This window comes from Salvelinus fontinalis, chromosome 33, assembly GCF_029448725.1.
Source record: "Salvelinus fontinalis isolate EN_2023a chromosome 33, ASM2944872v1, whole genome shotgun sequence".
Lineage (NCBI taxonomy): Eukaryota > Metazoa > Chordata > Actinopteri > Salmoniformes > Salmonidae > Salvelinus > Salvelinus fontinalis.
This window is the reverse complement of record NC_074697.1, coordinates 9,078,720-9,094,089: the sequence shown is the minus strand read 5'-3', so window position 1 is coordinate 9,094,089 and position 15,370 is coordinate 9,078,720. Positions and strand designations below refer to the sequence as shown.

The following is a 15,370-nucleotide window of genomic DNA, read 5'->3' as shown; positions in this document are numbered from 1 at the left end:
AAAAAGACAGTAGCGAGGCTATATACAGTAGCGAGGCTACATACAGACACCGGTTAGTCAGGCTGATTGAGGTAGTATGTACATGTAGATATGTTTAAAGTGACTAGCATATATGATAAACAGAGAGTAACAGTAACGTAAAAGAGGGGTTGGCGGGTGGTGGGTGGCGGGACACAATGCAGATAGCCCGGTTAGCCAATGTGTGGGGGCACTGGTTGGTCGGGCCAATTGAGGTAGTATGTACATGCATGTATAGTTAAAGCGACTATGCATATATGATAAACAGAGAGTAGCAGCAGACGCTGAGCAGAGGCTCAGGTCTCTGCTGTTTGTTTGCTAGAGCACCCTCCGTATGGCTTGGAAAAAGGAAACCTTAGTCTTGCCTTGGCGCCTATCCCTTCATATCCACTTCCAGACACGAGTTTAGACTTTGTTTAATCCACAAATTTGGCCAAAAATTACAATCCAGATTTGAGTTTCGAGTGACTTTGGTCATTTGGCAGCAGCCTCCCTGCACGCGGTAAAGAATCTATCTATCTATCTATCTATCTATCTATCTATCTATCTATCTATCTATTCAATTCAATTCAATTCAATTCAATTTTTCAATTCAATTCAAAGGGCTTTATTGGCATGGGAAACATGTGTTAACATTGCCAAAGCAAGTGAGGTAGATAATATACAAAAGTCAAACAAACAATAAAAAATGAACAGTAAACATTACACATACAGAAGTTTCAAAACAATAAAGACATTACAAATGTCATATTATATATATGCAGTGTTGTAACAATGTACAAATGGTTAAAGCACACAAGTTAAAGTAAATAAACATAAATATGGGTTGTATTTACAATGGTGTTTGTTCTTCACTGGTTGCCCTTTTCTGGTGGCAACAAGTCACAAATCTTGCTGCTGTGATGGCACACTGTGGAATTTCACCCAGTAGATATGGGAGTCTATCAAAATTGAATTTGTTTTCGAATTCTTTGTGGATCTGTGTAATCTGAGGGAAATATGTCTCTCTAATATGGTCATACATTGGGCAGGAGGTTAGGAAGTGCAGCTCAGTTTCCACCTCATTTTGTGGGCAGTGAGCACATAGCCTGTCTTCTCTTGAGAGCCATGTCTGCCTACGGCGGCCTTTCTCAATAGCAAGGCTATGCTCACTGAGTCTGTACATAGTCAAAGCTTTCCTTAAGTTTGGGTCAGTCACAGTGGTTAGGTATTCTGCCACTGTATACTCTCTGTTTAGGGCCAAATAGCATTCTAGTTTGCTCTGTTTTTTTGTTAATTCTTTCCAATGTGTCAAGTAATTATCTTTTTGTTTTCTCATGATTTGGTTGGGTCTAACTGTGCTGTTGTCCTGGGGCTCTGTGGGGTGTGTTTGTGTTTGTGAACAGAGCCCTAGGACCAGCTTGCTTAGGGGACTCTTCTCCAGGTTCATCTCTCTGTAGGTGATGGCTTTGTTATGGAAGGTTTGGGAATCGCTTCCTTTTAGGTGGTTGTAGAATTTAACGGCTCTTTTCTGGATTTTGATAATTAGTGGGTATCGGCCTAATTCTGCTCTGCATGCATTATTTGGTGTTCTACGTTGTACACGGAGGATATTTTTGCAGAATTCTGCATGCAGAGTCTCAATTTGGTGTTTGTCCCATTTTGTGAAATCTTGGTTGGTGAGCGGACCCCAGACCTCACAACCATAAAGGGCAATGGGCTCTATGACTGATTCAAGTATTTTTAGCCAGATCCTAATTGGTATGTTGAAATTTATGTTCCTTTTGATGGCATAGAATGCCCTTCTTGCCTTGTCTCTCAGATCGTTCACAGCTCTGTGGAAGCTACCTGTGGTGCTGATGTTTAGGCCGAGGTATGTATAGTTTTTTGTGTGCTCTAGGGCAACGGTGTCTAGATGGAATTTGTGGTCCTGGCGACTGGACCTTTTTTGGAACACCATTATTTTGGTCTTACTGAGATTTACTGTCAGGGCCCAGGTCTGACAGAATCTGTGCAGAAGATCTAGGTGCTGCTGTAGGCCCTCCTTGGTTGGTGACAGAAGCACCAGATCATCAGCAAACAGTAGACATTTGACTTCGGATTCTAGTAGGGTGAGACCGGGTGCTGCAGACTGTTCTAGTGCCCGCGCCAATTCGTTGATATATATGTTGAAGAGGGTGGGGCTTAAGCTGCATCCCTGTCTCACCCCACGACCCTGTGTGAAGAAATGTGTGTGTTTTTTGCCAATTTTAACCGCACACTTGTTGTTTGTGTACATGGATTTTATGATGTCGTATGTTTTACCCCCAACACCACTTTCCATCAATTTGTATAGCAGACCCTCATGCCAAATTGAGTCAAAGGCTTTTTTGAAATCAACAAAGCATGAGAAGACTTTGCCTTTGTTTTGGTTTGTTTGGTTGTCAATTAGGGTGTGTAGGGTGAATACATGGTCTGTTGTACGGTAATTTGGTAAAAAGCCAATTTGACATTTGCTCAGTACATTGTTTTCATTGAGGAAATGTACGAGTCTGCTGTTAATGATAATGCAGAGTATTTTCCCAAGGTTACTGTTGACGCATATTCCACGGTAGTTATTGGGGTCAAATTTGTCTCCACTTTTGTGGATTGGGGTGATCAGTCCTTGGTTCCAAATATTGGGGAAGATGCCAGAGCTAAGGACGATGTTAAAGAGTTTTAATATAGCCAATATATCTATCTATCTATCTATCTATCTATCTATCTATCTATCTATCTATCTATCTATCTATCTATCTATCTATCTATCTGTCTATCTATCTGTCTCTCTGTCTCTCTCTGTCTCTCTCTCTCTCTCTCTCTCTCTCTCTCTCTCTTCTCTCTCTCTCTCTCTCTCTCTCTCTCTCTCTCTATCTATCTCTCTCTCTGCCTCTCTCTGTTCTCTCTCTCTCTCTCTCTCTATCTATCTCTCTCTCTGTCTCTCTGTCTATCTATCTATCTATCTATCTATCTATCTATCTATCTATCTATCTATCTATCTATCTATCTATCTATCTATCTATCTATCTATCTATCTATCTATCTATCTCTCTCTGTCTTTCTTTCTCTCTATCTCTCTCCCTCATTTCCTCTCTCTGTCCTCCAGAGCGTCCCACCTTCCTGCGTCGGCCCATCAACCAGGTGGTCCTGGAGGAGGAGGGGGTAGAGTTCAGGTGCCAGGTGCAGGGAGACCCCCAGCCCAACGTACGCTGGAGGAAGAATGATGTTGATGTGCCCCGTGGGAGGTAAGACCCTTCTTCAGTAGTACTCTGTTTCCTCTATTTGACCAATTAATCAACGTATCAGTCAACCAACCAACCAATCAATCAATCAAGCAGTCCATCAAACAACCAACCAATCAACCAATAAATAAATCAATCAACCAACCAACCAGTCAATCCATCGAAATGTGCATTAGGGAAGCACTTTACCGAAAAATATTCAAAGCTGGTTGAGAGAATGCCAAGGCTGTTGGAAAAGCATTCCAGGTGAAGCTTGTTGAGAGAATGCCAAGACTGTTGGAATAGCATTCCAGGTGAGCTGGTTGAGAGAATGCCAAGAGTGTGCAAAGCTGTCATCAAGGCAAAGGGTGGCTACTTTGAAATCAAATCAAATATAATTTGATTTGTTTAATACAATGTAGAATGTAGTACAAATATAGTAAAACCCTTGCATTAGTAGGTGTGTCCAAACTTTTGACTGGTACTGTAAAGTCTTTGATGTCCTCCCTTGGCCCCCCTCTGTCTCCTCCATCATTAGTATTGAGTGATTGATCGTGTAAAGCTGAGGTTCCATGATGTAGTTTATATAGGCCAACTAAAGAGTGATCAATGTAAGAGAGACCACTGTCTCTCCTCTCTCTCTCTCTCTCTCTCTCTCTCTCTCTCTCTCTCTCTCTCTCTCTCTCTCTCTCTCCTCTCTTCTCTCTCTCTCTCTCTCTCTCTCTCTCTCTCTCTCTCTCTCTCCTCTCTCTCTCTTCTCTCTCTCTCTCTCTCTCTCTCTCCTCTCTCTCTCTCTCTCTCTATCTCTCTTTCTATCTCTCTTTATCTCTCTTTACCTCGCTCTCTCTCTGTCTAATGATAACTCTACAGGAGAGACAGGACTGATGCCAGCTCTCTCTCACCTGCCCGTCTCAGCCTGCCAGCCAGCAGGCATTAAACAGGACCATTAGGCTGTTCACAACACTCATTAAACACACAGGGTAACCCTGCTAGCAGCTAAACAAACGCACTGTGCCCCCATAGCTATGTCTGTCAATCAGTGGTCAGCCAAAGGGGCCATAATAGAGGCCAGAGCCTGCGGCCAGACAGACAGACAGACTGATAGGCAGGGTATCTATGAGTGTGCCAACTGAGAACGTGACCCTGGGAGTGTGTGCAGGTGCAGCTGTACAGGTGAGCCCTTGGCACAAAATCACACACACACACGCACACACAAACACACCACACAACAATAAACCCATTCACCCTTTCGGAGAAAGAGAGAGAAACCGGGTTCTGTGTGGGTTCTGTGTGTGTCATAGTTTATACAGAAAACTGTCCCACTCTGGTTCCTGTTAAACGTCTTTTTTCCAACTAGTGCCCGCAGTGATAGTGTTCTTGTTTGGTGCCCTCTATTGGCCCTGTGCTCCCTGTGCCCCACTGTGGCTCACAGTCACTGCACAGAGAGTCAAAAGCAGGGCTGTGTCACGTCAGAAGCAGGGTTGTGTCACTACCAAGCTTCAAAGAGACTGGACTGTCCAACACTAGGGTCACTCACTGCTAAGGTCATCCAGTGATTCATTTAAGCCAGATCCTGCCAGAACAGAATCCTGCATCTCTCATTCCAGAACCTATTTTACCAGATCTGGTACCTCTCTTGGCATGAATAATGATTGTCACTGTTTGCAATGTAAAAAAGTGATCAGTGTTGATTCGTGCTGCCTCCACTGTAATTCTCCTGCCCCGTATAAAATGTCATGTGAAAATGTGCCTGATAATTGATTTGTGTTGGGCCGGCCGGGATTTATGGTTTGCTCAACATTGTTACCTAGAGACCAAGGTGCGGTTGTTTCTGTGTTCAGAAAGAGAAGCGTGCCTGAATCTCTCACATAAGGGGATTTTTTGAGGGTTCATGCGTTCCAGTACCTCAGAGCTCTCCAGACCACCCCCCTTCCGTGCTGTTCCGTCACCTCCCAATTTATTAATGAAGCACGAAGGTCATCACATTAAACACAGGCTAACAGACATTTGTCAAGGCTAGCTGCTAGCTGCTCTGTTCGTGTCTGATAAGGATAGGGTTCATGAGGTAGGGTTCATAAGGTAGGGTTCATAGGATAGGGTTCATGAGGTAGGGTTCATAGGGTAGGGTTCATGAGGTAGGGTTCATAGGGTAGGGTTCATAAGATAGGGTTCATAGGGTAGGGTTCATGAGGTAGGGTTCATAGGGTAGGGTTCATGAGGTAGGGTTCATAAGGTAGGGTTCATAGGGTAGGGTTCATAGGGTAGGGTTCATGAGGTAGGGTTCATGAGGTAGGGTTCATAGGGTAGGGTTCATAGGGTAGGGTTCATAGGGTAGGGTTCATAGGGTAGGGTTCATAGGGTAGGGTTCATGAGGTAGGGTTCATAGGGTAGGGTTCATAGGGTAGGGTTCATAGGGTAGGGTTCATAAGATAGGGTTCATAGGGTAGGGTTCATGAGGTAGGGTTCATAGGGTAGGGTTCATGAGGTAGGGTTCATAGGGTAGGGTTCATAGGGTAGGGTTCATAGGGTAGGGTTCATAGGGTAGGGTTCATAGGGTAGGGTTCATAGGGTAGGGTTCATGAGGTAGGGTTCATAGGGTAGGGTTCATAGGGTAGGGTTCATAGGGTAGGGTTCATAGGGTAGGGTTCATAGGGTAGGGTTCATAGGGTAGGGTTCATGAGGTAGGGTTCATAGGGTAGGGTTCATGAGGTAGGGTTCATAGGGTAGGGTTCATGAGGTAGGGTTCATAGGGTAGGGTTCATAAGATAGGGTTCATAGGGTAGGGTTCATGAGGTAGGGTTCATAGGGTAGGGTTCATGAGGTAGGGTTCATAATGTAGGGTTCATAAGGTAGGGTTCATAGGGTAGGGTTCATAGGGTAGGGTTCATAGGGTAGGGTTCATAGGGTAGGGTTCATAGGGTAGGGTTCATAGGGTAGGGTTCATAGGGTAGGGTTCATAGGGTAGGGTTCATAGGGTAGGGTTCATAGGGTAGGGTTCATAAGATAGGGTTCATAGGGTAGGGTTCATAGGGTAGGGTTCATAGGGTAGGGTTCATAGGGTAGGGTTCATAGGGTAGGGTTCATAGGGTAGGGTTCATAGGGTAGGGTTCATAGGGTAGGGTTCATAGGGTAGGGTTCATGAGGTAGGGTTCATAGGGTAGGGTTCATGAGGTAGGGTTCATAGGGTAGGGTTCATAAGATAGTGTTCATAGGGTAGGGTTCATGAGGTAGGGTTCATAGGGTAGGGTTCATGAGGTAGGGTTCATAATGTAGGGTTCATAGGGTAGGGTTCATAGGGTAGGGTTCATAGGGTAGGGTTCATAGGGTAGGGTTCATAGGGTAGGGTTCATAGGGTAGGGTTCATAAGGTAGGGTTCATAGGGTAGGGTTCATAGGGTAGGGTTCATAGGGTAGGGTTCATAGGGTAGGGTTCATAGGGTAGGGTTCATAGGGTAGGGTTCATAGGGTAGGGTTCATAAGGTAGGGTTCATAAGGTAGGGTTCATGAGCTAAGCCAAATAGACACAACTAACTTACTAATTCATGTCTTTGATGTAGCTTTGTTTCAGGAAATGAGATAGTATTCATTGTAATAAATGTATTAACACACTCATGAGTTTAATAGCATAGGATAAATCCTAGAATAAGAATTTATCTCCTTGCTTTTTGAAGTACAGTCGTATTTGGAGGAGAAAGCACCGAACATGGGAAACAAAGGCAGGTAAATGATTAGACGATCAGTATCTCAGTGTTCCTAATTACAGTCCCATGTTGTATTTGTTTCCTGTGCTATCTGTACTCTTTCTCCTTTGAAGCAGACTGGATGAATGTGTGAAGGGTGTATTATTTTAATTTGGACATTCTCTGCAGTCTTTGTTGTCTCTGGGAGTGAACAGTCGTTTTATTGTACAGTATCTTTCCCCACTGTGCAGCGTATCTGCAGTTACAACATCAAACACACTGCCTGTCTGACAGACAGAACCTTCATAATATGGAATATAAATACATGTAATTCAGCCTGCCTGCAGATAATGATGCACACATTTTCACACTAACACACATAGCTGCCAGGATATTAAAATACATTGAACACTAGAACCAGTGCCAGCCCTGAAATACACATACCATGCATGCTGTGTGTATGTGCCTGTGCTTTTGTGTAAGCCTGTGTGTGATGAAAATGAAGAACACTAAAGATCAACCATGTCATGTGAAGTGGGGCTGCTGTTTAGGTGGGGCTGCTGTTTAGGTGGGGCTGCTGTTTAGGTGGGGCTGCTGTTTAGGTGGGGCTGCTGTTTAGGTGGGGCTGCTGCTGCTCCCCTTCACTCCCTTATATATGTCCTGATCCCCCCTTCCCTCCCTTTTATATGTCCTGATCCCCCCCTTCCCTCCCTTTTATATATGTCCTGATCCCCCCCTTCCCTCCCTTTTATATATGTCCTGATCCCCCCCTTCCCTCCCTTTTATATATGTCCTGATCCCCCCCTTCCCTCCCTTTTATATATGTACTGATGCCCCCTTCCTTCCCTCCCTTTTATATATGTACTGATGCCCCCTTCCTTCCCTCCCTTTTATATATGTACTGATGCCCCCTTACTTCCCTCCCTTTTATATATGTCCTGATCCCCCCCTTCCCTCCCTTTTATATATGTACTGATGCCCCCTTCCTTCCCTCCCTTTTATATATGTCCTGATCCCCCCCTTCCTTCCCTCCCTTTTATATATGTCCTGATCCCCCCTTCCTTCCCTCCCTTTTATATATGTCCTGATCCCCCCTTCCTTCCCTCCCTTTTATATATGTCCTGATCCCCCCTTCCCTCCCTTTTATATGTCCTGATCCCCCCCTTCCCTCCCTTTTATATATGTACAGATGTCCCCTTCCTTCCCTCCCTTTTATATATGTACTGATGCCCCCTTCCTTCCCTCCCTTTTATATATGTCCTGATCCCCCCCCCTTCCTTCCCTCCCTTTTATATATGTCCTGATCCCTCCCTTTTATATATGTACTGATGCCCCCTTCCTTCCCTCCCTTTTATATGTCCTGATCCCCCCCTTCCCTCCCTTTTATATATGTACTGATGTCCCCTTCCTTCCCTCCCTTTTATATATGTACTGATGCCCCCTTCCTTCCCTCCCTTTTATATATGTCCTGATCCCCCCCCTTCCTTCCCTCCCTTTTATATATGTCCTGATCCCTCCCTTTTATATATGTACTGATGCCCCCTTCCTTCCCTCCCTTTTATATATGTTCTGATCCCCCCCTTCCTTCCCTCCCTTTTATATATGTCCTGATCCCCCCTTCCCTCCCTTTTATATGTCCTGATCCCCCCCTTCCCTCCCTTTTACATATGTCCTGATCCCCCCCTTCCTTCCCTCCCTTTTATATATGTACTGATCCCCCCCTTCCTTCCCTCCCTTTTATATATGTCCTGATCCCCCCCTTCCTTCCCTCCCTTTTATATGTCCTGATCCCCCCCTTCCTTCCCTCCCTTTTATATATGTCCTGATCCCCCCCTTCCTTCCCTCCCTTTTATATATGTCCTGATCCCCCCCTTCCTTCCCTCCCTTTTATATATGTACTGATGCCCCCTTCCTTCCCTCCCTTTTATATATGTCCTGATCCCCCCCTTCCCTCCCTTTTATATATGTCCTGATCCCCCCTTCCCTCCCTTTTATATATGTCCTGATCCCCCCCTTCCCTCCCTTTTATATATGTCCTGATCCCCCCCTTCCCTCCCTTTTATATATGTCCTGATCCCCCCCTTCCCTCCCTTTTATATATGTACTGATGCCCCCTTCCTTCCCTCCCTTTTATATATGTACTGATGCCCCCTTCCTTCCCTCCCTTTTATATATGTACTGATGCCCCCTTACTTCCCTCCCTTTTATATATGTCCTGATCCCCCCCTTCCCTCCCTTTTATATATGTACTGATGCCCCCTTCCTTCCCTCCCTTTTATATATGTCCTGATCCCCCCCTTCCTTCCCTCCCTTTTATATATGTCCTGATCCCCCCTTCCTTCCCTCCCTTTTATATATGTCCTGATCCCCCCTTCCTTCCCTCCCTTTTATATATGTCCTGATCCCCCCTTCCCTCCCTTTTATATGTCCTGATCCCCCCCTTCCCTCCCTTTTATATATGTACAGATGTCCCCTTCCTTCCCTCCCTTTTATATATGTACTGATGCCCCCTTCCTTCCCTCCCTTTTATATATGTCCTGATCCCCCCCCCTTCCTTCCCTCCCTTTTATATATGTCCTGATCCCTCCCTTTTATATATGTACTGATGCCCCCTTCCTTCCCTCCCTTTTATATGTCCTGATCCCCCCCTTCCCTCCCTTTTATATATGTACTGATGTCCCCTTCCTTCCCTCCCTTTTATATATGTACTGATGCCCCCTTCCTTCCCTCCCTTTTATATATGTCCTGATCCCCCCCCTTCCTTCCCTCCCTTTTATATATGTCCTGATCCCTCCCTTTTATATATGTACTGATGCCCCCTTCCTTCCCTCCCTTTTATATATGTTCTGATCCCCCCCTTCCTTCCCTCCCTTTTATATATGTCCTGATCCCCCCTTCCCTCCCTTTTATATGTCCTGATCCCCCCCTTCCCTCCCTTTTACATATGTCCTGATCCCCCCCTTCCTTCCCTCCCTTTTATATATGTACTGATCCCCCCCTTCCTTCCCTCCCTTTTATATATGTCCTGATCCCCCCCTTCCTTCCCTCCCTTTTATATGTCCTGATCCCCCCCTTCCTTCCCTCCCTTTTATATATGTCCTGATCCCCCCCTTCCTTCCCTCCCTTTTATATATGTCCTGATCCCCCCCTTCCTTCCCTCCCTTTTATATATGTACTGATCCCCCCCTTCCTTCCCTCCCTTTTATATATGTACTGATCCCCCCCTTCCTTCCCTCCCTTTTATATATGTCCTGATCCCCCCCTTCCTTCCCTCCCTTTTATATGTCCTGATCCCCCCCTTCCTTCCCTCCCTTTTATATATGTTCTGATCCCCCCCTTCCTTCCCTCCCTTTTATATATGTTCTGATCCCCCCCTTCCTTCCCTCCCTTTTATATATGTCCTGATCCCTCCCTTTTATATATGTACTGATCCCCCCCTTCCTTCCCTCCCTTTTATATATGTTCTGATCCCCCCCCTTCCTTCCCTCCCTTTTATATATGTCCTGATCCCTCCCTTTTATATATGTACTGATCCCCCCCTTCCTTCCCTCCCTTTTATATATGTTCTGATCCCCCCCTTCCTTCCCTCCCTTTTATATATGTCCTGATCCCCCCCTTCCTTCCCTCCCTTTTATATATGTTCTGATCCCCCCCTTCCTTCACTCCCTTTTATATATGTTCTGATCCCCCCCTTCCTTCACTCCCTTTTATATATGTCCTGATCCCCCCCCTTCCTTCCCTCCCTTTTATATATGTCCTGATCCCCCCCTTCCTTCCCTCCCTTTTATATATGTACTGATCCCCCCCTTCCTTCCCTCCCTTTTATATATGTCCTGATCCCTCCCTTTTACATATGTCCTGATCCCCCCCCTTCCTTCCCTCCCTGTTATATGTCCTGATCCCCCCCTTCCTTCCCTCCCTTTTATATATGTCCTGATCCCCCCTTCCTTCCCTCCCTTTTATATAAATGTCCTGATCCCCCCCTTCCTTCCCTCCCTTTTATATATGTACTGATCCACCCCTTCCTTCCCTCCCTTTTATATATGTCCTGATCCCCCCCTTCCTTCCCTCCCTTTTATATGTCCTGATCCCCCCCTTCCTTCCCTCCCTTTTATATGTCCTGATCCCCCCCTTCCTTCCCTCCCTTTTATATATGTTCTGATCCCCCCCTTCCTTCCCTCCCTTTTATATATGTCCTGATCCCCCCCTTCCCTCCCTTTTATATATGTACTGATGCCCCCTTCCTTCCCTCCCTTTTATATATGTCCTGATCCCCCCCTTCCTTCCCTCCCTTTTATATATGTTCTGATCCCCCCCTTCCTTCCCTCCCTTTTATATATGTTCTGATCCCCCCCTTCCTTCCCTCCCTTTTATATATGTACTGATGCCCCCTTCCTTCCCTCCCTTTTATATATGTACTGATGCCCCCTTCCTTCCCTCCCTTTTATATATGTCCTGATCCCCCCCTTCCTTCCCTCCCTTTTATATATGTTCTGATCCCCCCCTTCCTTCCCTCCCTTTTATATATGTCCTGATCCCCCCCTTCCTTCCCTCCCTTTTATATATGTTCTGATCCCCCCCTTCCTTCCCTCCCTTTTATATATGTACTGATGCCCCCTTCCTTCCCTCCCTTTTATATATGTCCTGATCCCCCCCCTTCCCTCCCTTTTATATATGTACTGATGCCCCCTTCCTTCCCTCCCTTTTATATATGTACTGATCCCCCCCTTCCTTCCCTCCCTTTTATATATGTCCTGATCCCCCCCTTCCTTCCCTCCCTTTTATATATGTACTGATGCCCCCTTCCTTCCCTCCCTTTTATATATGTCCTGATCCCCCCTTCCCTCCCTTTTATATGTCCTGCTCCCCCCCTTCCCTCCCTTTTATATATGTACTGATGCCCCCTTCCTTCCCTCCCTTTTATATATGTACTGATGCCCCCTTTCTTCCCTCCCTTTTATATATGTCCTGATCCCCCCCTTCCCTCCCTTTTATATATGTCCTGATGCCCCCTTCCTTCCCTCCCTTTTATATATGTACTGATGCCCCCTTCCTTCCCTCCCTTTTATATATGTACTGATCCCCCCCTTCCCTCCCTTTTATATATGTACTGATGCCCCCTTCCTTCCCTCCCTTTTATATATGTCCTGATCCCCCCCTTCCCTCCCTTTTATATATGTACTGATGCCCCCTTCCTTCCCTCCCTTTTATATATGTCCTGATCCCCCCCTTCCCTCCCTTTTATATATGTACTGATGCCCCCTTCCTTCCCTCCCTTTTATATATGTCCTGATCCCCCCCTTCCATCCCTTTTTTATATGTACTGATGCCCCCTTCCTTCCCTCCCTTTTATATATGTCCTGATCCCCCCTTCCCTCCCTTTTATATGTCCTGATCCCCCCCTTCCCTCCCTTTTATATATGTACTGATGCCCCCTTCCTTCCCTCCCTTTTATATATGTCCTGATCCCCCCCTTCCTTCCCTCCCTTTTATATGTACTGATCCCCCCTTCCTTCCCTCCCTTTTATATATGTTCTGATCCCCCCCTTCCTTCCCTCCCTTTTATATATGTCCTGATCCCCCCTTCCTTCCCTCCCTTTTATATATGTCCTGACCCCCCCCCTTCCTTCCCTCCCTTTTATATATGTTCTGATCCCCCCCTTCCTTCCCTCCCTTTTATATATGTACTGATGCCCCCTTCCTTCCCTCCCTTTTATATATGTCCTGATCCCCCCCTTCCCTCCCTTTTATATATGTACTGATGCCCCCTTCCTTCCCTCCCTTTTATATATGTACTGATCCCCCCCTTCCTTCCCTCCCTTTTATATATGTCCTGATCCCCCCCTTCCTTCCCTCCCTTTTATATATGTACTGATGCCCCCTTCCTTCCCTCCCTTTTATATATGTCCTGATCCCCCCTTCCCTCCCTTTTATATGTCCTGCTCCCCCCCTTCCCTCCCTTTTATATATGTACTGATGCCCCCTTCCTTCCCTCCCTTTTATATATGTCCTGATCCCCCCCTTCCCTCCCTTTTATATATGTCCTGATGCCCCCTTCCTTCCCTCCCTTTTATATATGTACTGATGCCCCCTTCCTTCCCTCCCTTTTATATATGTCCTGATCCCCCCCTTCCCTCCCTTTTATATATGTACTGATGCCCCCTTCCTTCCCTCCCTTTTATATATGTCCTGATCCCCCCCTTCCCTCCCTTTTATATATGTACTGATGCCCCCTTCCTTCCCTCCCTTTTATATATGTCCTGATCCCCCCCTTCCCTCCCTTTTATATATGTACTGATGCCCCCTTCCTTCCCTCCCTTTTATATATGTCCTGATCCCCCCCTTCCCTCCCTTTTATATATGTACTGATGCCCCCTTCCTTCCCTCCCTTTTATATATGTCCTGATCCCCCCTTCCCTCCCTTTTATATGTCCTGATTCCCCCCTTCCCTCCCTTTTATATATGTACTGATGCCCCCTTCCTTCCCTCCCTTTTATATATGTCCTGATTCCCCCCTTCCCTCCCTTTTATATATGTACTGATGCCCCCTTCCTTCCCTCCCTTTTATATATGTCCTGATCCCCCCCTTCCTTCCCTCCCTTTTATATATGTCCTGATCCCCCCCCTTCCTTCCCTTTTATATGTCCTGATCCCCCCCTTCCTTCCCTCCCTTTTATATATGTACTGATCCCCCCCTTCCTTCCCTCCCTTTTATATATGTCCTGATCCCCCCCTTCCTTCCCTCCCTTTTATATATGTACTGATGCCCCCTTCCTTCCCTCCCTTTTATATATGTCCTGATCCCCCCTTCCCTCCCTTTTATATGTCCTGCTCCCCCCCTTCCCTCCCTTTTATATATGTACTGATGCCCCCTTCCTTCCCTCCCTTTTATATATGTACTGATGCCCCCTTTCTTCCCTCCCTTTTATATATGTCCTGATCCCCCCCTTCCCTCCCTTTTATATATGTCCTGATGCCCCCTTCCTTCCCTCCCTTTTATATATGTACTGATGCCCCCTTCCTTCCCTCCCTTTTATATATGTCCTGATCCCCCCCTTCCCTCCCTTTTATATATGTACTGATGCCCCCTTCCTTCCCTCCCTTTTATATATGTCCTGATCCCCCCCTTCCCTCCCTTTTATATATGTACTGATGCCCCCTTCCTTCCCTCCCTTTTATATATGTCCTGATCCCCCCCTTCCATCCCTTTTTTATATGTACTGATGCCCCCTTCCTTCCCTCCCTTTTATATATGTCCTGATCCCCCCTTCCCTCCCTTTTATATGTCCTGATCCCCCCCTTCCCTCCCTTTTATATATGTACTGATGCCCCCTTCCTTCCCTCCCTTTTATATATGTCCTGATCCCCCCCTTCCTTCCCTCCCTTTTATATGTACTGATCCCCCCTTCCTTCCCTCCCTTTTATATATGTTCTGATCCCCCCCCTTCCTTCCCTCCCTTTTATATATGTCCTGATCCCCCCTTCCTTCCCTCCCTTTTATATATGTCCTGACCCCCCCCTTCCTTCCCTCCCTTTTATATATGTTCTGATCCCCCCCTTCCTTCCCTCCCTTTTATATATGTACTGATGCCCCCTTCCTTCCCTCCCTTTTATATATGTCCTGATCCCCCCCTTCCCTCCCTTTTATATATGTACTGATGCCCCCTTCCTTCCCTCCCTTTTATATATGTACTGATCCCCCCCTTCCTTCCCTCCCTTTTATATATGTCCTGATCCCCCCCTTCCTTCCCTCCCTTTTATATATGTACTGATGCCCCCTTCCTTCCCTCCCTTTTATATATGTCCTGATCCCCCCTTCCCTCCCTTTTATATGTCCTGCTCCCCCCCTTCCCTCCCTTTTATATATGTACTGATGCCCCCTTCCTTCCCTCCCTTTTATATATGTCCTGATCCCCCCCTTCCCTCCCTTTTATATATGTCCTGATGCCCCCTTCCTTCCCTCCCTTTTATATATGTACTGATGCCCCCTTCCTTCCCTCCCTTTTATATATGTCCTGATCCCCCCCTTCCCTCCCTTTTATATATGTACTGATGCCCCCTTCCTTCCCTCCCTTTTATATATGTCCTGATCCCCCCCTTCCCTCCCTTTTATATATGTACTGATGCCCCCTTCCTTCCCTCCCTTTTATATATGTCCTGATCCCCCCCTTCCCTCCCTTTTATATATGTACTGATGCCCCCTTCCTTCCCTCCCTTTTATATATGTCCTGATCCCCCCCTTCCCTCCCTTTTATATATGTACTGATGCCCCCTTCCTTCCCTCCCTTTTATATATGTCCTGATCCCCCCTTCCCTCCCTTTTATATGTCCTGATTCCCCCCTTCCCTCCCTTTTATATATGTACTGATGCCCCCTTCCTTCCCTCCCTTTTATATATGTCCTGATTCCCCCCTTCCCTCCCTTTTATATATGTACTGATGCCCCCTTCCTTCCC

General features: G+C 46.2%; 1 protein-coding gene across 12 annotated transcripts in view; it reads left to right on the top strand.

Moving 5' to 3' along the window:
- Positions 1-15,370, top strand: part of robo2 (roundabout, axon guidance receptor, homolog 2 (Drosophila)) — a 768,110-nt gene that overhangs the window by 618,825 nt on the left and 133,915 nt on the right. For all 12 annotated transcript variants that reach the window (XM_055896664.1, XM_055896669.1, XM_055896667.1 and 9 more), the window contains one exon: positions 3,122-3,260. In XM_055896664.1, coding sequence (XP_055752639.1) covers positions 3,122-3,260 — 139 coding nt within the window. The remainder of the gene's footprint in view (positions 1-3,121; positions 3,261-15,370) is intronic.